This window comes from Salvelinus sp. IW2-2015, unplaced genomic scaffold (assembly GCF_002910315.2).
Source record: "Salvelinus sp. IW2-2015 unplaced genomic scaffold, ASM291031v2 Un_scaffold1267, whole genome shotgun sequence".
Lineage (NCBI taxonomy): Eukaryota > Metazoa > Chordata > Actinopteri > Salmoniformes > Salmonidae > Salvelinus > Salvelinus sp. IW2-2015.
The window spans coordinates 232912-255636 of record NW_019942809.1 but is presented as its reverse complement, the minus strand read 5'-3'; the positions used below and the strand labels follow the sequence as shown (position 1 = coordinate 255636).

The following is a 22725-nucleotide window of genomic DNA, read 5'->3' as shown; positions in this document are numbered from 1 at the left end:
TTGACAGCTTCAGGGGATTTCTATGAGAGCAATACATCTTCCAAACACCTCTTACAAACAGCAAGCAAATTATTTCCTAAATGCTGTGTCAGAAGTCACTGGTGGGTCAGAGTGAATTCCTCCTGGGTCATGTTCAGTAGGGCACACCGTAGCGAAACCTTTTTCAGTGGAAAACAAAAATGTATTTGTATTCGGTATTCTTAATGGACTAGAATACAACCCTCATGTTATGGCTTTATGATTGGTTAGTGGCTTAAAATATCCTTGAGTAAATTCAAAGTATACTGAACAAAACTATAAACGCAACATGTAAAGTGTTGGTCTCATGTTTCATGAGCTGAAATAAAAGATCCCAGAAATGTTCCATACGCACAAAAAGCTTATTTCTCTCAAATGTTGTGCACAAATGTGTTTACATCCCTGGCAGTGAGCATTTCTCCTTTGCCAAGATAATCCATCCACCTGACAGGTGTGGCACCTGACAGGTGTGGCATATAGAAGCTGATTAAACATTATGATCATTACACAGGTGTACCTTGTGCTGGGGACAATTTTTGTGCATACAGTATGGAACATTTCTGGGATCTTTTATTTCAGCTCATGAAACATGGGACCAACACTTTACATGTTGCATTTATATTTTTGTTCAGTGCAATTAGGGGGCTGTGAGTCACAGTGCTATAAGATATTTAGACAGCCTGTGCTGCCTTGCGCTAGCTGATGCATTCTGGTTGTTGTACGGAGACCAACCATCCGTGCATCACAGACAGGTCATTGGCGTCCCTGCAAAGAAGCATCGTCATAGCTGTGTTCACCTCAGAGATGAAAGAAGGCCAGAATTCAAAAGGACAGCCAAGCTCTACCCACCACTACCCACCCAGCCCATTTAACTCATCAGTGGCACTGCCAAGCCCAGCCCAGAGCCCATCCACACTGCTGACAGTCACAGGAAACACAGATAACTGAGCCAACAGATAGAGCCAGAGCATGGCAACGATTGCCTCAGCCAGACCATCAAATCAGATATATGACAGAGTCATCCAACCATCCCTGGCCTCTACTACCAGAGCTGCCATGGGGGTTTGTGTCTGGCGTCCACCTCGGCTCACCATCAGTCAGTCACAGACTTGTCGCCAATAGAAATTAAAGGACACCTGGTTTCCACATTGGCCACACATGATCTTCCAATAACTTCAACATGCTGCCCTCAAGGCATAGAAGTGTTTGATTTGCAATGTTGATGTACTCAAAGTACTAAAGTAAGGCAAGGAATTGACGTACTCAAAAATGGTTGAGCTATCTGATATTTTGGGATAATGACCAGCTACCCTTTTCTCTATCGCCGCATAAAAAAGTAGGGCATTTCCATGTAAAAAAAAAAAAAAACTATGATTACTAACATGTGAAGTTCATATGAGCATATCAAATTTGGTGTCAAATGAAAGCTAAGAGTCTGTGTTTTAGAAATTAAGGCATACCGTGCATTCGGAAAGTATTCAGACCCCTTCCCTATTTCCACATTTTGTTACGTTACAACCTTATTCTAAAATGGATTAAATAAATAAAAATCCTCATCAATATACACACAACACCCCATAATGACAAAGTGAAAACAGGTTTTTAGAATTTTTTGCAAATGTATTAAAAATAAAAAACAGAAATACCTTATTTACATACATATTCAAGATCCTTTGCTGAGACTCAAAATTGAGCTCAGTTCGCATCCTGTTTCCATTGATTCATCACTTGAGATGTTCTCAAGACCTTGATTGGAGTCCACCTGTGATAAAATCAATTGATTGGACATGGTTTGCAACACCCTGTCTATTATTACATTACATTTACATTTAAGTCATTTAGCAGACGCTCTTATCCAGAGCGACTTACAAATTGGTGCATTCACCTTATGAATTCCAGTGGCAACCACTTTACAATAGTGCATCTAACTCTTTTAAGGGGGGGGGGGGGTTAGAAGGATTACTTTATCCTATCCTAGGTATTCCTTAAAGAGGTGGGGTTTCAGGTGTCTCCGGAAGGTGGTGATTGACTCCGATTAAGGTCCCACAGTTGACAGTGCATGTCAGAGCAAAAACCAAGTCATAAGGTTGAAGGAATTGTCTGTAGAACTCCGAGACAGGATTGTGTCGAGGCACAGATCTGGGGTAGGGTACCAAAAAATGTCTGCAGCATTGAAGATCCCCAAAGAACACAGTGGCCTCCATCATTCTTAAATGGGAGAAGTTTAGAACCACCAGGACTCTTCCTAGAGCTGTCTGCCTGGCCAAACTGAGTGTTGGGGGAGAAGGAGCCTTGGTCAGGGAGGTGATGAAACAACCCGATGTCACTCTGACAGAGCTCCAGAGTTCCTATGTGGAGATGGAGACCTTCCAGAAGGACAACCATATCTGCAGCATTCCACAACCAGCCTTTATGGTTAGTGGCCAGACGAAGCCACTCCTCGGTAAAAGGTACATGACAGCATGCTTGTAGTTTGCCAAAGGGCACCTAAAGGACTCTCAAACATGAGAAAAACAAGACTCTCAGGTCTGATGAAACCAAGATTGAACTCTTTGACCTGAATGCCAAACGTCACATCTGGAGGAAACCTGGCACCATCCCTACGGTGAAGCATGGTGGTGGAGCGTCATGCTGTGGGGCTGTTTTTCAGTGGCAGGGACTGGGAGACTAGTTGGGATGGAGCGAAAGATGAACAGAGCAAAGTACAGAGAGATCCTTGATGAAAACCTGCTCCAGAGTGCTCAGGACCTCAGACTGGGGAGAAGGTTCACCTTCCAACAGGACAACGACCCTAAGCACACACCCAAGACAACGCAGTAGTGGCTTCGGGCAAGTCCTTGAATGTCCTTGAGTGGCCCAGAGAGAGCCCGGCTTGAACCGATCGAACATCTCTGGAGAGCCTGAAAATAGCTATACAGCAACGCCCCCCATCCAACCTGACAGAGCTTGATAGGATCTGCGAGAAGAATGGGTGTGCCAAGCTTGTAGCGTCTACCCAAGAAGACCCGAGGCTGTAATCGCTGCCAAAGGTGCTTCAACAAAGTACTGAGTAAAGGGTCTGAATACTTATGTAAATGTGATATTTCAGTTTTTATTTTTAATATATTTGCAGAAATGTCTAACAACCTGTTTTTGCTTTGTCATTACGAGGTATTGTGTGTAGATTGATGAGGGGAAAAAACTATTTAATCAATTTTAGAATAAGGCTGTAATGTAACAAAAATTTTAAAAAGTCAAGGGGTCTGAATACTTTTTGAATGCATGAAACAATGCCAGAAACATCTGGCAGAACAAGTCTTAAAAGGTATCAGAAGTACATTAAAACACAACAATGTTGAAATAAAGACCCCTGCCAACTAATAAACACTTATATTTAGTTTAGGATATTTTTTTCTGCCTTCTGTAAGTTTAAGAAACATTGCCTTGTGCCTTGAAACTTTGTTACCAAAAACCCACATATATAAGCTATTTGTTTATTTCTCTCCCTCATGAGGAGGGAGAATAATGACAGTTTACAGAAGTAACAAGTAAAGGTAGACCTACCAATACAATTGGTAGGTCTACCTAATGTATTAAGTGATTAAAATGCATTAAAATGCATCATTCTGTTTCCAAATCAGTAACAGAATGACCCAAACATTTTTACCAGAATGAATGCAACTGAATTGGCTACAATGGTTATTCATAGTGGTCACAATCCACAATTGGGCCACCTACTACTGTCCTCCCTTCCACTGGCTACTGTTATGTTCAGCTCATAACTGTTTTATTTTTTCTGCCTCGTGGTGATTAAAGCAAGAGTGTGAAACCATTCKGGACAACTCCTGCCTCTCTCGCTCTTCTCTCTCTCTCCAGTTAATAGCAGCTCTCCGAGCTCTTACTGACACCTATCCATGAGCCCTGTCTATTTTCATTTACTGTAACCAGCCCTCTCACCCACTGACCATCAACCGACACTGAACATCCATGGACGTTGAAAAGTTGTTGAAATTTGGTCAGTCCAAATCTGAACCAATTATAGGTTTCTGTTTCACAAGTTTGAACAGCACAGTGCAGTATAACACCCTAGAGTAGAGTAGAGTATGATTTACTGTATTGCACTGTACTTTACTGAACTACACTGTACTGTAATGAACTCTAATCTACTCTAGTGATCTGTACTGAACTTTACTCTAGTCTACTGTACTATAATGTTCTCTACTGTGCTGTACTTTGACGTCCAAACTTGTGAAACATAGACATCTATGATTGGTACAGATTTGGTCCGGTCAAACCAAATTTGGTCTTGTTTGGGGGCGGAGCTCATTCGAATAATAGCCAGTGTGTAGAAAAATACCCAAACATACAAAGGATGTTCTTCCATTTTTCTACTTAATCAGGATACATCACCATATTGAGAATGACATTCATAATTAAGCCTTTCTGTATAGTATAGATCAGGGACCCATGGTCATTCTGTTACCATCATTCTCTAACCAGATGTTAATCAACTTAATTTACTGTAGTTCAATAACAAAAAGGTGTTTTATCATAGCTGACACCCTATTCTTTCTGTAGACATCTTTGAATCTTAATTCAGGGTAGACATTTAACAGGGAGTTTGGAAAACGTCACATAAACTGAGGGAAATTTTACCGTCATTCTGTCACTAAACTTTACATCTGAACTGTTTGAGTAAGTCTGTTTTTGTACAGTTTTCAGTAGAAATTGTTAAAACTAGTCCTTGTGCATGGAGTTGTATGGTTTGTTTAACTTTGCAATCAATGTTTTTTGTTTGGCATACTATTAAAGTGAATAATCAAAGTCTCATTCTGTTATGCCATTATCGTGGAATAGCCCAGTATACATTCCCAAATTATTGAGAGATAATAAAATCAAAGTTCTTGATAACGATGATATCTTCAATAAAACCAATCAGATCTCCACATATCTTCTAACTCTGGACCATTAGATCACTTGGTCACACAAGAGCAAGTGATAAAAGTACTACAGGACAGCTGCCATGACATCATAAAAACGAGCCATGCAAATATTAGATCTGGGAATGTTTATGCCATTCTTAAGTTACTGATATCAACTTACCCCCACTGGCAACTTCCTGYGTGCCCTTCACCTATTTCTGCYATGCTTACAYATAAGACCACCACTCCACAAGCACACTGCTGTCTCTGGCAGGCCTCCAAAACGTTTGACTGACTGACTRATCCACACAGKGRGGCACTGCTGGGGTGCAGAGATCAGCAGTTAGTACATCACCACCCAACCATGCATTGCATTTCTCCGATTGAAATATACMGTATCATCTTTTCTCAGGAGTGGCAACAGACCAAAACTAGAGAGAAAGGCCASCCTTAATATGAGGAAAGATATAATAAAGAACATACACTGCTAGTCCAARATCACTTATCTCCCATAATTTGATCAGCTGCGATATGGGCTAGCATAAATAAACCTAGTCCTTAAGGCCACACATCTCCACATCTCCCAGTCTATCAGCCTCACAACAGATGATAGGCCTGACAGTTGACTGACAACTGGTTTAAATGGACTTGTTTACTAGGAGGTGCAGTAACCACCTTCAGCTCTGGGTCTTCTCTCCCTCTTCTCCAGCTTTATCCTAGCAGCCTGATGCTTGGTAACAGACTGCGACCACTTCCYTCTCCCTTAAGTGCAAGAGGCCTGCCTTGGAAAGGCTTCAGAGGGGCCTGTCATTGAACCATGGGATACAGGATCCAACATGTTCCCCTCTACTCCTGTGTTCCTGTGCTGGTTCAGAGCAGCTGAGCAGGCTGTCTTTGGGGAGCAGGAGGAGAAGGCGGTAGACCAGGCGGCTGGGAGCACGTCTGGCTGGTGCTGATGACAGAACCGTACAGCGGGGAGAGGCAAGGGGGACCAAGCTAGAAACCCCAAAGTCTGTCAATCCCATCAGAGTTACTAACCATCACACAATGCTAGGCAAACCTGGCCAACATGGGGCCCACTCTCAGTCCTAGAAGAATGTGAAAGCCAAAACGGAAGTGGAAAGTGACCCTGCATCATAATACTGAAGCACAACATCTTTCTCAAATCATCTGCTGTTTCTATTTTCTAGAATTGTTGTTCTTGCAGGCAGTTTCAGTGAGTAATACTGAAAGTGGGATGTAGGGTGAAAGTATAATTAATTTCTTCCCTGTACTGGAACTCATGGGCCTGCACCAAACATTTTATGGGGCTAATCATAGAATTACATATAGAATCCCTATTAATTCAATAGGATCTCTGTGGGCCTATTCATAAAGATGAATCATTTAAAATGTATTACCTTTTATTGTGGCATAAACACAACCAGTCTGATTGTCAAATAATCACTTCAAAGGGCTCCTTTACTAGACTACCAGCGTACGTTCATTCACTTGCAACATATTTCCAGCCTCCAAACAGTGGTGAATGGAAAGAGACATCTGTTACATAAAACACCAAAAAGTGTAATGACATTTGGTGATTGTCATTAGGCCAGAGTTTATGCGTCCACTGCTGTCCGTGCGTGTCTCGGTGTCGGCCACTCATCTCTGCCTTGCCAAAATGTCAGTGTTCTCGTCGAACCACATCGCATTTTGGAGCGTAGGCCATAAGCTACCTCACGTTTTCAAGTCCATTCCCTCATTTTTCATGCCTCTGACTTCCGTGATAAAAAAAGGGGTGTAATAGCATACAGTTTTGTTGACATTTTGTTTTACTTATGTGATAGGCTCATGTTTTAGCAGTATGGTGTACCCCCACTATTTATCTTGCTGGGATGCTGTACCGGACCGTACCGCCTAACTATGAAACACCATGGCACAATCAAAAATAATAGCTAATTTCATATCACTACCTCTGAAAGGCCTCCTAAACTATTGTGTCACAAAAACATTTTAAACACAAGGATAATGGACAGACTGCTGTACTGTACTTTATTCCCAGTGTGCCATGCTGTGTTCACACTCGTGTCACATTCTTTTATAGACGGCCAGACTGGCACATGGGTCAACACAGCCTGGGGCCAAGCTGCCTGGTGCAGACAGCCCTCTTCCTGGGCACGGGCGGGCAGGCACGAGGACATCAGAACTATTTATATCCATTTATCTCCACTTATTTGACCAGCACTGTTTTCCTAATGAAGCTGTGTCAAATGATAAGGCAGAAAGAGGAAAGAGTGGACCCAGATCTACTTTATGCAGTACGAAATCCCCCTTGTAGATTGTACATATATTCCAACCTTTAGGGAACCACTCTAGCCCTTGATATTGATGGATGAATGCCAGAGGAGCAAAGTGATTATTCAATCTACTTCGTATAATGTTTTTTTTTTTTGTAAAAAAAAGAACTATTGAGATGACCCAGTTGAGTGAATTATGCCATTCTTTGCAGCAAAGCATGTAATTGTATAAATATATCTGATTTAGACTGACTGTATAAAACATTAAGGACACCTGCTCTTTCCATGAGATACACTGACCAGGTGAATCGAGATGAAAGCTATTATCCCTTATTGATGTCACTTGTTAAATCCAATTCAAATCAGTGTAGATGAAGGGGAGGAGAGGTTAAAGAAGGATGTTTAAGCCTTGAGACAATTGAGACATGGATTGTGTATGTGTGCCATTCAGAGGGTGAATGGGCAAGACAAAATATTGAAGTGCTTTTGAACGGATATGGTAGTAGGTGCCACTGGTTTGTGTCAAGAACTGAACATGGGCCAACAGCTGTGTGGATGGGGGGGGTATAACTCAATATTAGGAAGGTTTTCTTAATGTTTTGTAATGTTTAGACTGAGATAATACAAAAAAATCTAATTGAGAGTAGCAAAGTGAAATACCATCTCCAGTGAACCATCCAGTTGCTCTAAACCTGTGCAATGTGAGGTGATGTCCATGGAATTTGTTTAACAAACCACAAAAAATGTTTAAATAACTTTGGCATGGGTCAATAACTATGAATGTTATGAACGTAACCAGACAAAGGCCATTACCTTATCAGGATCAGCTAACAGACATATTCTCATTCCGCCATGGCCAAGACAAAGTATTCATAAAATAACAGGAAGCTGACACAACCTGATGTCACTGTGAATCCATCACCCCAGTCACCTTCTTTGAGTCTCGCTGGCAGTACAAGCAATACAGCTGTAAAGCATTCACTGTGAACAAAGAGAAATTGTGAAGGGAAACTCAACAATCATCCTAGGTTTACACAAAGGTCAAGTCACTCATTTGAAACATCCCCTATAGGTCCCCTGTAAGTGACTATGATCTGCTGTGCCTGGAAGCATAGATTTACAATGTATAATTGCACAAACACTTGTTAATGTAGCTAGTTTAGCCTAAATAGTTATTTTCTTTTGTGAGTTGCTGTAAGAAAAAACAATAATAATAAAGAAGTAGAATGAGAAAAATTGGAAATTATAATATATTTTCAATCATATAATTTACTTCACATAAATTAAATTCTCTATATAAGAGAGCACATTTTATAAGTACATTTTTGGATTGAATTTGTTCATCAGATGTGTGTGGTCCCTTTAAGAGGAGTCAAAAGAAAATGCTGCATTTAAACCAAGTGGGCAGCTGGTATTTACCACACTGGTAAAAAATCCAGTTTTACGRACCTCCAACTGATAATTACTAGTGGTAAACTCGTGCACCATCTCTGAGCTCCGATTTCTCACACATGCTGAACTCTGACGTCACATATTAAGGAAATTGTCTCAATAACAGCATTTTCGTCAGTAAAATACAACAACAAAACAGTATTTATAGAAAGCAATCTATTAATGTGTTTTTTTAACACTATAATTTGTTTGCGAGCATGATAGCTGTACTTTTTGTCGATGGTTGACATGAGCCAATCGGCGTTTCTCAACAAGTTCAAAGCACGTGAACGCACCCAACTCGTATTTACGACTTCACAACTGGTAATTACCATCTTCCCACTTAGTTATCAACGCAGCAGAAGTCCCAGCATCCCAAGCGGTACAGCTAGCAAGCCAAACCGGCTTTTGACAAATATTTCCTATAACAAATCATTTGTGGGTGCAAAACCAATTTCAGATTAATAGATAGGAAACGGACATTATTGATGTTGCATACTGAATAGGTCTGTATGTTCTGGATAACATAAATGTGCCTCAACAACCCTACATCGTTGCAACAAAACAAAAATACTAACTTAGCTAGCTAATGCTTTTAGCCTTAGTATAGGCAACAACAAAACACATGTATAGTTAACAAGCTAGGTCACAGATGAAAGCGTTAGTTATAAGTATCTCTGGCTAGGTAGCTATTTTTACTCGATTACAAGCTCGGGTACATCAAGTAATGTAGCATGTCAGAACGAAAGAGGACGCAAATATCCGTACCTGAGTCCGAGGACCAAGTAAAAAAGGGCGTGTCACTGAGACAGGTGAGGTCTACCGTCCATGACCATGAGAGGGATGATGTTAAACCAGGGACAGTGAAGAGTCAGTACTTCTCCAAGGAGGGGTACCCTCAAAGGCTTGGAGAAGAGTTCTTCAACCAGCCCTGTATAAGTTTGGCTAAAGCATTCCTGGGAAAGGTACGTTTCCTAGAATCAAACATCATTGTAACCCAAACCGCTGTTGAATAACCCTTGATCAGATATAGATTTTAACACAGTAGATAGGCCTAGGACTAGGGCAGCCCTCGTGATGGGAAGGGGGCTCTTTGTGGACTAATGTCTACCTCTGATATAGCTACAGATTGTTACACCAGATAATGTGATTTAACTTTTTTTGCTCCCTGAAGTAATCCAACAATGTGTACGCCGCCATCTTGTCTATTTCAAGTATTTTCTCATTGATCGGGACTGGTGGGTGTCCCCCCCCCAAGGTGCTCATGTCATGAAGTACAGACACCTGTCTCGATCAATGAGAGAAGACTTGAAATAGACAAGATGGTAGCGTACATATTGTTGGATTACTTCATGGAACAAAAATGAAAAACAAAAATGATTATCTGGTGTAACAATCTGTAGTCACCTCAAAGGATTATTGTTGCAACTAAGAGTTGGAAAGGTCATCTATTTTAATCCTCAACAGAAACACTGTGCTTGCATTCAAACGACCAGCAAATTTCAAAGCCAGGAAGTGCTTGGTATGCAGAGTTACTATTAATAATCATAGCCATGACTCCTTTGCACTTTGCTTCTTTTTAAGCCCTCCAGTGGCTGAATCCTGTGCATGTTTGTGTTTAATTAAGCTATGTATGGACCAGTTTACAGGAAGGCTGTAATAAAAAGTATGAAAGCCATTATCATGTGGCAAGGCTTCCGGGCTGGTTGTTAATTGTCAGAGAAGCTTGGTTCCCCCCGGTGTGATCATGCATTCCACCAAACTTCCAGCACACACTGCCTCAGAACACKGTGTGGTTTGTGAACAGTCCTTTGCTCAATGCTGAAATAATTGCTCTCCTCAATGGTGACTTCTTTCAACGGCACTGAAAGAAACCCTCTGACTCTGAGTAGTTGGTGCTGACTGAGATCCAAACAACTGATGGGAGAGGACTTATCTTGTAGAGAAATATTTTTTTCCTTCTCACATTAACCTCATTTTATACTACTTTGTCCCCCCCCCAGCTCCATCTATACTAAATGCCTTCTCAATGGAGTCTCATGGCCTCTGTTGATTTTTGATTTGTATTTATTATGGATCCCCACTCTTCCTGGGGTCCAGCAAAATTAAGGCAGTTTATACAATTTTAAAACATTGCAATACATTCACAGATTTTACAACACGCTGTGCATACTCAGGCCCCTACTCCACCACTACCACATATCTACAGTAGAGGTCGACCGATTATGATTTTTCAATACCGATTATTGGAGGACAAAAAAAGCCGATACCGATTAATCGGCCGATTTATAAATTAATTTTTTTTTTTAAATAATATATATCATACACACACATTTTTGTAATAATGACAATTGCAACAATACTGAATGAACAATGAACACTTTTATTTTAACTTAATATAATACATAAATACGCACACAGCTCTGAAGTGACAATGATACTGAAGAGTCTGCTTAGGAGACAAATACTCTCAACTGTTTGAATAAAAATAGAGTTTAAGTTACCTGTGATGAATGTTGAAAACAAAAACTTTAATTTCTATATGCAGGAAATCCTATTTTAATAATGGGCATGGTAAGAATTGACAACCAAAGTGCGAGTCATAATTCCCATGACACCTTCTAGCAAAATCTGAAAAGCGGTTCCTTCATTTATTCCATAGGATATTTTTTAGATTCACTTAAAATAAGGTCTGTGTTTCGTGTAGGCTTACATCACCGTGCCAATTTTATAACTGTGTAGATATCCATAGGACAAGGTAACTCTGATCAATATTGGCTAAATATAAGCGAAGATAAAAAAATAAATGTAGAGTGGATTTATGAAAATATGTTGACAAACGTTACCTTATCCTAGTGAGATTTACACGGGTATCAAAACGTCGAGGCGGTTTAAGCCTGCACGAAACACAGACCTTATTTGAWGTAGATCAAGACATTCTCTATGGAAGACATGAACGGTAAAATAACGAAGGAACCCCTTTCAAATTCAGCCGCAAGTTATTACAGGAATTATAACGCGTCGACTATTTCTCTCTAAACCATATACCTTTGACTAATCCGAAAACTATCACCTCGAAAACAAAACGTTTATTCCGTTCCGTATTTTATCTAACGGGTGGCATCCATRAGTCTAAATATTCCTGTTACATTGCACAACCTTCAATGTTGTCATAATTACGTAAAATTCTGGCAAATTAGTTCGCAAAGAGCCAGGCGGCCCAAACTGTTGCATATACCCTGACTCTGCGTGCAATGAACGCAAGAGAAATGACACAATTTCACCTGGTTAATATTGCCTGCTAACCTGGATTTCTTTTAGCTAAATATGCAGGTTTAAAAATATATACTTGTGTATTGATTTTAAGAAAGGCATTGATGTTTATGGTTAAGTACACATTGGAGCAATGACAGTCATTGATTGATTGTTTTTTATAAGATAAGTTTAATGCTAGCTAGCAACTTACCTTAGCTACCTGCATTTGCTAACAGGCAGGCTCCTCGTGGAGTGCAATGTAATCAGGTGTTAGAGCATTGGACTAGTTAACTGTAAGGTTGCAAGATTGGATCCCCCGAGCTGACAAGGTTAAAAATCTGTCGTTCTGCCAGGCAGAACGTTCCTAGGCCGTCATTGAAAATAAGAATGTGTTCTTAACTTACTTGCCTAGTTAAATAAAGATTAAATAAAGGTGTAAAAATAAAATTAAAAAAAATCGGCAAATCGGCGCCCAAAAATACCGATTTCCGATTGTTATGAAAACTTGAAATCGGCCCCGATTAATCGGTCGACCTCTAATCTACAGTACTAAATCCATGTGTATGTATAGTGTGTGTGTATGCATGTGTCTGTGCCAATGTTTATGTTGCTTCACAGTCCCCGCTGTTCCATAAGGTTTTTTTTATCTGTTTTTAAAATCAAATTTTACTGCTTGCGTCAGTTACTTGATGTGGAATAGAGTTCCATGTAGTCATGGCTCTATGTAGTACTGTGTGCCTCCCATAGTCTGTTCTGGACTTGGGGACTGTGAAGAGACCTTTTGTGGCATGTCTTGTGGGGTATACATGGGTGTCCGAGCACACATGTCCGAGCTGTGTGCCAGTAGTTTAGACAGACAGTTCGGTGCATTCAGCATGTCAATACCTCTCATAAATGAAAGTAGTGATGAAGTCGAGAGATTGACGTGCATATTATTAATATTAGCTCTCTGTGTACATCCAAGGGCCAGCCGTGCTGTCCTGTTGAGCCAATTGCAATTTTTTGTGGCACCTGACTACTCGTCTGAACAGTAGTCAAGGTGCGACAAAACTAGGGCCTGTAGGACCTGCCTTATTGAGTGTTAAGGCAGAGCATCGCTTTATTATAGACAGACTTCTCCCCATCTTAGCTACTACTGCATCAATATGTTTTCACCATGACATTTTACAATCTAGTTTTACTCCAAGCAGTTTAGTCATCTCAACTTGCTCCATTTCTACATTATTTATTACAATATTTAGTTGAGGTTTAGGGTTTAGTGAGTGTTTTGTTCCAAATACAATGCTTTTAGTTTTAGAAATATTTAGGGCTAACTTATTCCTTGCCACCCACTCTGAAACTAACTGCAGCTCTTTGTTGAGTGTTGCAGTCATTTCAGTCGCTGTAGTAGCTGACGTGTATAGTGTTGAGTCATCCGCATACATAGACACTCTGGCTTTATTCAGTCAGTGGCATGTTGTTATTAAATATTCCTGATTCTAACTGGATTATATTTGATAGGCTTCCATTAAGACAAGTAACTCTTTATCCACATTATAGCAGGGGGTGTAAAGCCATAACACATATGTTTTTCCAGCAGCAGACTATGATCGATAATGTCAAAAGCTGCACTAAAGTCTAACAAGACAGCCCCCACAATCATTTTATCATCAATTTCTCTCAGACAATCATCAGTCATTTGTGTAAGTGTTGTGCTTGTTGAGTGTCCTTCCCTATAAGCATGCTGAAATTCTGTTGTCAATTTGTTTACTGTAAAATAGCATTGTATCTGGTCAAATACAATTTTTTTGCAGAAGATTACTAAGGGTTGGTAACAGGCTGATTGGCTATAAAGGGGGCTTTACTATTCTTGGGTAGCGAAATGACTTTAGCTTCCCTCCAGGCCTGAGGGCACACGCTCTCTAGTAGGTTTAAATTGAAGATGTGGCAATATCATCTGCTATTATCCTCAGTAATTTTCCATCTAGATTGTCAGACCCTGGTGGCTTGTCATTGTTGATAGACAATCATTTTTTCACTTCGAGTTGATGAGTTGAATGATCTAGATAAACATGGTGGGAAAAATGTGCGTTGTTTCTGTATTCCTGTATCAACATTGGAGTCCAGCTAGCGGTTGCATAGCCATTGGCACACACACCATCAGCAGGGCTTATTGTGACCCCACACATGTAGTCTAGTTCTCTTCAGAGACAACAATAGATCAAGTTCCTACTGAAGACTTACCCACTGAGGACACACATGAAAGAAAGTCTTTATTTAGGCCATCCCTTGTTTGTGCTGCAAGGTATTGGTGCGTCGGAGTGCGGATGGCACTGAGCTGAGAGGGAGGGTGGTGGAGACTGAGGCCTACCTGGGAGGAGAGGACAAGGCCTCTCACTCTGCTGGGGGAAAATGCACTGAGAGGAACACAGCAATGTTTATGAAACCTGGCACCATCTATGTATACCCCATCTACGGCATCTACCTCTGTATGAATGTTTCCAGTCAAGGTAAGACCATACAACAAAACAGTACAACAGCCAGGCTTACCCTGAAGGCAGTGGAACAAACCACCATTAATAAACCAAACTGCCATTAAAACCACATGCAGTAAAGTTCAGTGTGTTGGCCTTATCTGTAGGAAAATCACCTCATTAGAGACTAAGTAGTGTTGTATCTCCCAGGCTTGTATCTCCCATGTTACTTTCATTAGGCCATAGTTCTCTTTTTTTCAACTGTTTCTCATTATTGAAGACGTTATATTATATGTTGCACCACGTTATTATCCATTCATTCACACTGGAGAAAGGGCAAAGGAAGGAGACAGTATGGCTCCGCTCTATCATGCCCTGTGTTTGTTCTCTCTAGGGGAGGGTGCTGCCGTGCTTCTGCGCGCTCTGGAGCCTCTACATGGCCTGCCTCTAATGAGGCAGCTGCGGACAGCCAGGCGGAGGGACGGGGCCCGGCCCCTGAAGGACAAGGAGCTATGCAATGGTCCCTCAAAGCTGTGCCAGGCCCTGGACATACCACGCTGCTTCGACCGGAGAGACCTAGCCTCAGAGCCAGAGGTGTGGCTGGAGAGGGACCCCCAGATAGGACCGCAGGAGCCAGACCTCAAGGAGGTGGTCTCAGCAAGCCGGATCGGCATTGACTCTCATGGGGAATGGGCCACCAAACCCCTGCGCTTCTATCTGCGTGGTCACCACTGTGTGAGTGTAGTGGACAAACAGGCAGAGACAGAGAGTTGAAACTGGGAATATTTTTGGAATTGTATCAAACCATGATGAGTACATACTTAACGTTTTTTTCTTAACTATAACCAGGTTTTTACAGACATAATGCTAGAGCAAGTGAAAACATGTCAGCTATGAGCTATTTCAGTAATTTGGTCTAGCTATGGGGAAATCATTGCATAAGACCCCAAGCCAAAATGTTTGCTCCGAGGGGAATCCAGACTCAATAGATACACACATTGTTGCACAAACACAAATCCCACAGATATGGAATATGCCATATTTGTATGCTACAAATGATTAAACTACATTCCAAACATCTGTAAAATATTTGATCTAGCCTCCCCTCCCTGCTATCAAAGCAACTAGAATTTCCATTCCAGTCATTCTCAATCTTCCACCTGTTTTTTAATAAAAGTCCTTGCTTGAAAAGTTATTTTGGAATCATTGATGTCACAGATGTTTGGATGTGCTCCTCCTCTCAAAGCAGAAACAGCATGTCTGATGTTTGGAACGTCGTGCTCCTCCTCTCAAAGCAAGAAAACAGCATGTCTGTGTTTGGAACGTCGTGCTCCTCCTCTCAAAGCGAAACAGCATTGTCTGATGTTTGGAACGTCGTGCTCCCTCCTCAAAGCAGAAACAGCATGTCTGAATTGATTGGAACGTCGTGCTCCTCCTCTCAAAGCAGAAACAGCATGTCTGATGATTGGAACGTCGTGCTCCTCCTCTCAAAGCAGAAACAGAATGTCTAATGTTTGGCATCTTTTCATTCTTTCCCTCCCACTGAGACTCCTGGGGGAGGCAGCCTTACCTGCAGCCTGGAATGAGCATTGGGGTTGTTTTCCTACATTGTGTTTGTTGGAGATGATTTGGCACTTTTGGGAATCCCCCAACTGGAAAGGCTCAAGTAGAGTACAGTGTTTAAACTGCCCAATTTATAGGTATTAGTAAAGCTCTTCACACACTGTTATTCAATCATGTAGTATTGAAAACAAGGCATTGAACGTAAAACATCTAAGAGACAAAGGGACAAATTAAATCATCTAAAAGCTATATATATTTACTCACATTCCCCCAAGCAGAGCAGACAGTTATGCTTTTTTAAATCAGTATTTTTTTTTCAGTGCATTGATAGATGAGTACAGTATATTAGTTACCTCAAATTGCAATATTATCCAGTTGGCTGAAAGCAGCAAGCACCATAATAAGGCCTTTGTATAGCAGCAGTCTGTATCATTCTGTCCGTCTGGTATTTCAGAAAGGGTCCTTCATCTCATGACAGACCTCTCTAATCCAGAGGAGACTGGAAGAGGGAGATGACAGACCTCTCTACTCCAGAGGAGACTAGAAGAGGGAGATGACAGACCTCTCTACTCTCTCTATTCCAGAGGAGACTGGAAGAGGGAGATGACAGGGTCCTCATGGTTGGTGACCACCAGAACACTTCTGAATTTGTCAAAGAGGGTCTTCAGCTGAGAGCGCCTCATGTTTTCATTATACATGATCTCCTCCAGGTGATGGTGCCCTCGGAAATAGTGTAGCAGCCTGGAAGGAACATCACACAACAGGCAGAGAAATGAGACTAAAGCAAATTCTCCACCAAATCATTAGCTGAGTAAATCTAGCATCAAGCAGCACTTGTTAGAGCCAGTAATCACATTAGTGCATCCTGCACACTATGCTGTCACACTATTGATTGACTGCTTAGGGATTTGGCATTTTCCTTCAAGCTTTTTCTCACTTCTGCAACTCAACAATTGTTACACAACCGAAAAATAACATTCTCTTTCCAATATATTCTTACATGAAGACAGGATGAGAAATATTTTTTCAAAGCCTTGAACAAAAATCCTTTAATTCTCCACAAGACCAAGCTGACAGATGTATGTTTGTTCTGAAGATATACGAGTCACAAGAGCCTCCAGCCCAGGTCCTTCAAAACGACCCAGCCCACCTGTAATACTGGCTGTTACACAATAGAGGGCACCATTACGCCACTGTCCACAGTAGCCCACCTTGGTGCCAACTAGTAAAGGGCAGGGGACATACTGTACCTGGCAAACATGCGCAGGTCTTCAGGGCTCTGTGCAGCCGGGATGTTGAGGATGACCTGGCGCTCGTGCTCTGTCAGGCTGGCCAATAACGTCTCGGTCATCCTCCTGTTTAGTGGAGAGTCTCCACCAGGAAGCAGTTCTGCACTGGAGTTATCCATACTGGGACTGGTCAGGGTCATGTCATCACTGCTGGCTACAGAGAGAGAGTGAGGGGTGGAGAGAATGAGAGAGACAGACATTGATTGAGGAGGAGGAATGACAGACAGGGGTTGATGATTAGCTGACTAGAGGCACAATTGTAGCAGGTAACCCTATTGAACAGGTTAACCAGGTACGGTAGTACATAAAAACATCCTCTATCATAAAGATAGAGCGTACTTCATCAACACTTCATCCCCAGAGTGCAAGACAGCTGGTTGAAGGGGAAGTTCACATACTTGGRGATCCGAAGCTGAGTGCGCTGGGCGTGCTGAGGCTGCGGCCCCCCACCCGGGTCACCAGGGGGAGCTCCTCATCCCGCAGCAGACCTGGCTCCTCCTCACTGGGGGGCACCAGCAGACACACGTAGGTATGGAGCTGGATCAGCAGGCGCCGCTGGAGCATCCACACCACCATCTGGATCAGCTGGGCCTGGMCAGAGGAGGAGGGAGGCGGAGAGGAAAGGAGAAGGGACAAACTGGGTCAGAGACACCACTCAAAGAAAGAAACTGAACAAGTGGAACTGGAAGAAGTGTCACCCTGTAACTGGGCGCATCTGTTTCAGACAGGTTTCAACCTGGCCTAAAATAGAGCCAAGAAATAGCTGCGTGTTCTGGTCYTGTTCTCATGAAAAATAGATGTTGAGAAGGATGGAGTTGATGTGATGTCTTTTATAATTTATCATCTTCGCTTAGAGAGCTCGGCCAAACCAGGATGGGTCTGGGAGAGAGCCCAGATGTTCTTTCTGCTTCAGACATCAGCATTTCTAAAGTATCAATTATATGCTGAGTAGCTTTCTGGAAGCTAACTTTTAGTCAAAATGAGCGTGTGTATTTCCTAATAGACCTACCTCCTGCACAGACGCATCCAGTGGGTTCCTAAACTCAGACAGTGAGAGGGGAAGGGAGAACTTGGCCAGCATGGAAGGCAGGTCATAACCTGGGAACTGCTGGCGAAACGCCTCAGCCAATGGAGAGTACCTATGCAAGAAGAAGGAGATGGTGATTTCTTACTTCTTCATATTTATATTGTACCCGGTACAAATGTTCAAGCAGGAGAGAATCCTTTCAGTCTACAGTACGAAACACAGACGGACCATGAGTGGCCCAAAGAAAATCTAATTCAGYCAACAMAAATAATGGGTTAACATGATATGACATCACATTTTGTTATAGATTCACCATCCAATCATTAGGTCATAATTCAACATTAGCACCCTGATGCTCATGATGACAGCTTATTATGTTGGTATAAAATTGATGTACAGATTACAGTGTCTGGTTCATTAGTTTAGCCACCTCTCAGTACACACCCTGTTAATGAGGCATGGCAGGAATGAGAGAAGGAGAGAAAGGGAGCACGAGGCTGTTCAAACACTCAAATACACACAGATACTCACAGGCTGATGTTGGCGTGTGGGGACAGCATGTAGACATTGTTCTCACACAGAGGGTATACTATGATGGCTTTTCCCCAGTACACCAGGTGAGCAGCAATCTGGAAGATCTGCACACACAACCAACAGAAACAAAAATGTAACTGTAAAAATGSATTATTGGGCATGGACAGAACATGTGTATTGAAATGAAACATTACTGAAGACAAAGAAGATTCCTAATTTACTCCACTAGATGGCAGTATGAGAACAGCAACATGACATCAACGCTATGGTGTGACATTGAGGACAGTTTGTAATGACTTGCTATTCTTTATATTGACAATTCTTTATATTGCAGCATGTTAGTGTTCAGCAACTTACAATTAAATATAGTCCCCTGTTGAAAAGTGGGCCGATGTCAACTAAACCTGGCTATTTAGGGTATTTCAATTGCTTTCAAATACATTTGGAAGTATTTATATTTAATTTTTAAAGACAAGTAGTTGAATATTGGAACGTATTTGGAAATACACTTTGGAAAGTATTTAAAAATACTAAAATACACTGACTCAAATACACTCCTATGCATTTAACCCAGGCATTTTAAAATAGTATTTGAAATTAGTATTTGAAAATGCTTTCAAATAGTAGGCTATTTATATGAAATTATTTAAAATACATTTACATACTTCCAATAAGTATTTTATTCAGCCACAATATTTGAAAATACTCAAATACACAGAAAATAAGTATTCAAATAATAAAATCAAATACCCATGTATTTGAACCCGAGGCTGGTGTCACTGATACAAGGTGCTCCTACCAACCTGTAGCAGGTTCAGGTCTGCATCCTGTGCCAGCTGCTGCAGGTTCTTGACTGCAGAGCAGGTCTTAATGAGGCGCACCAGAGCAGGAGAGCAATCCAAAGGCAGCTGGGCCAGCAGAGCCTTCTCACTGTCCAGCAACAGCAGAGCATGATACGGCCTGGGAGACAACAACACATACATTTAACACAGAGCCCATGTTAATGACTAATTATCACTAGTTACATTCTATATAGTCCATGAAGTGTATGGAAATACACTTAGTGCCCCTTTATTGCTAGAAATGTACTMATTTTYCYCTCTTGGAAAATACTAAATAATATATATATAGCTATCATTATGGCTTATATTTAAGTTTCAATGCATGTTTTACTAAGGGAAAAATTGGAGTTGTATTAGTATTTTGAGATGAAGAMKCTGTAACATTGGTCTGACTAAACATAAGCATGTGAAAGGCAGAAGAAGTAAATAAWGAATGCCMTTAGRTGGCRCTGTGGCCTACAGRAAATKATTGGTRRAGCTGCTCACCAGATGCAGTTAATAGTTCCACATAAAGAAGCAKGCCACAAGAGCTAACTGTTRCCACAAAGAGTTCTCTCTCACAGCCTYKGTATATTATTACTGKAAAACTTTCCATAATRCAGATCTGATCAACCAAATGTCCACATACAATGAAAGCCTACAAAGTTCTGCCGTCAGTTACAACTTGTAACCCACAMGTCACAAACAGTGTTCAGTAGCTCACAAAAGGACAAACTCACACRCATACACACCTTATGGCCTTGAGGCTACGCTCCAGAGCCTCTGGGGGTACGTGGTTKCCCCCTACCCGGTGGATCTTGTGAGGTAAACAGAAGCTCACCTCCAGCCAGTTGTTGATATGGAGCCTCACCACCCCTGTTGTACACAGGCTAGAAACACAACACAGACTCTATTATTACACCTACACTGTAAGAACAAAGAAACTATCCACAAATACATGATTTTGTAGGGTGTTTTTACAAACCTGTCATATGCCTCCTTCAAGTCCCTGGCAAGCTTGCATTTAGGAAGGATTTGTCTGAACGGTGACTGAGGGCTGCCATCAGCTAAGAACGAAAACACTGAAAATCAAGTCACATACATTGACCTCTACATGACATTGTAAATCCATGTCGCGTGAAGACTTTGACRAAGACACCTCTCATCCCCATCTTCTTTGGAACAATATGGAGAGGAAAATATCTGCATTGTTCTGTAAAATGCTATCAGAGTAAAGTGGGTACTTCATGGTATATGGTACTTAATGGCGGGTGATTTTTGGTACTAGACTCAAGCACTGAGTGGTGTGTTTTGGGTATGTAGTATGTGACTCACTCTCGGTCATGTTGGTGACCTCGTCCTGCACGGCCAGCATCAGCTTGGCCTCTCTGGTGAGGTACTGGCAGCGGCGCTCCTCGTGCTGCAGGGCGATGGCGATGCGCCGGGACAGGTTGTGCATGCAGCTGATGACTGACGGGTCGGCGTTGGCCTGTAAGGGGCGCAGGGACAGAGAGACGGCATTATGAGACACTGGTGCAAAGCAACTGGAACACTGATCACAATTCAACACTTGGTTAAAGGGATACTTCGAGATTGTGGCAATTAAGGCCCTTTATCTATTTCCCGATGGCATTATGAGACATTATCAATACCATTTTTATGTCTCTGCGTCCAGTATGAAGGAAGGAAAAGGTTGTTTCGTGAGCCAATGCTTACTAGCGTTAGGACTAGAAGTTTATAGACTTCCAGTCATTGCGCTAACACTAGTTAGCAACTTCCTTCAAACTGCACGCAGAGACATAAAAATGGTATCCACGAGTTCATCAGACTCTGGTGAGGTAGATAACGGGCCTTAATTGACAAATATCCCTTTAATTTTTTAGACCTAAAAATTTTCTTTATTATTAGTTTGTAGATGATTATAAATCTGTAATAGTTATAACACATTGGTTGAAATTGTGAGCATCTACTAAATTATTACATTGTTTAATTGTAACAAATAGGAAATCTATGGTCCGGCAAGTCAGTAACCCAAGATATCGGTTTGTTTACATCACTAGATCTGAGTATTAGCAGCATTGCTGACTGCAAAACATTTTGACTTTAAAATATTGTAATCTCTAAGTAACTTCAAAACAGCAATATTAGCAACATAATCCATTTAGAGGTTCAATAATATATATATATTTCTTTTAATAATTATTGACTGGTAAAATGGCCCTAGTTCCAAACGGCTAATTTAAAACATTTGCATACTATACAAAAATAATATCAGATATTTTATCAATACACGCATGTCAAATTGTATTTTTGCAGTTAAATAATTTTGGGTGAACCGACATTGAGTGACATTACTGGCACTCAATTACAAAAAAATATGAATCAATAGTGTATTTAAACAAATTACTCATATTTCAAAATAAAAACCAAACAAGTCAAAAGGGCAGGACATAGTTTTCTGCATTGTCATGTTAGGTGCAGAGCCATAGAAAATGCCAGTGAGTGACAGGCTGGGTGGGTTGCAGGGCAGATATGAGGTTAGAACATGACTGTGCACATTCCGCCCAGTCTCAGCTGTGCAGGGCTAGGCAGCCTCCAGTGAATCAGCAGTCTGCCAGGCTAGACCAGTAAGAATTCCGGCTCTCACAGACCTGTTAGGTTTCTTTAAGAAGCCCTCCTGTTCTCCACTCATTACCTGTATTAACTGCACCTGTTTGAACTCGTTACCTGTATAAAAGACACCTGTCCACACACTCAATCAAACAGACTCCAACCTCTCCACAGGCCCAAGACCAGAGAGCTGTGTAAGGACATCAGGGATCGAATTGTAGACCTGCACAAGGCTGGGATGGGCTACAGGACAATAGGCAAGCAGCTGGTGGAGAAGGCAACAACTGTTGGCGCAATTATTAGAAAATGGAAGAAGTTCAAGGTTACGGTCAATCACCCTCGTCTGGGGCTCCATGCAAGATCTCACTCGTGGGGCATCAATGATCATGAGGAAGGTGAGAGATCAGCCCAGAACTACACGGCAGGACCTGGTCAATGACCTGAAGAGAGCTGGGACCACAGTCTCAAAGAAAACCATTAGTAACACACTAACCGTCATGATTAAGTCCTGCAGCGCACGCAAGGTCCCCTACTCAAGCCAGCGCTA

General features: G+C 41.6%; 2 protein-coding genes across 5 annotated transcripts in view; one reads left to right on the top strand and one right to left on the bottom strand.

The window, feature by feature from the left end:
* The first annotated feature begins 8991 nt into the window (after positions 1-8991).
* On the top strand, positions 8992-15525 carry LOC112070258 (DNA-3-methyladenine glycosylase-like). 2 transcript variants are annotated; one of them, XM_024137679.2, is made up of 3 exons: positions 8992-9438; positions 14166-14370; positions 14729-15525. In XM_024137679.2, exons 1-3 carry the CDS (start codon positions 9361-9363, stop codon positions 15106-15108), a joined length of 663 nt encoding a protein of 220 aa, XP_023993447.1. In that variant the 5' UTR covers positions 8992-9360; the 3' UTR covers positions 15109-15525. The 2 variants fall into 2 exon arrangements, with proteins under 2 accessions (XP_023993447.1, XP_023993446.1); XM_024137678.2 differs by having other exon boundaries at positions 8992-9591.
* nprl3 (NPR3-like, GATOR1 complex subunit) overlaps positions 15105-22725 on the bottom strand; it is a 14475-nt gene continuing 6854 nt past the window's right edge. Inside the window, exons 1-10 of one of the 3 annotated variants that reach the window (XM_070438895.1) lie at positions 20904-21098; positions 20554-20635; positions 20321-20458; positions 19551-19707; positions 18745-18851; positions 18196-18325; positions 17585-17777; positions 17148-17340; positions 16460-16638; positions 15105-16418 (exon numbers count right to left, since the gene is read on the bottom strand). In XM_070438895.1, coding sequence (XP_070294996.1) covers positions 16473-16638; positions 17148-17340; positions 17585-17777; positions 18196-18325; positions 18745-18851; positions 19551-19707; positions 20321-20458; positions 20554-20635; positions 20904-21027 — 1290 coding nt within the window. In that variant the 5' untranslated portion in view covers positions 21028-21098 and the 3' untranslated portion in view covers positions 15105-16418; positions 16460-16472. Of the gene's footprint in view, positions 16639-17147; positions 17341-17584; positions 17778-18195; positions 18326-18744; positions 18852-19550; positions 19708-20320; positions 20459-20553; positions 20636-20903; positions 21147-22725 lie in introns of those variants that run through there. The other 2 variants (XM_070438896.1, XM_024137677.2) reach the window with 2 other exon arrangements.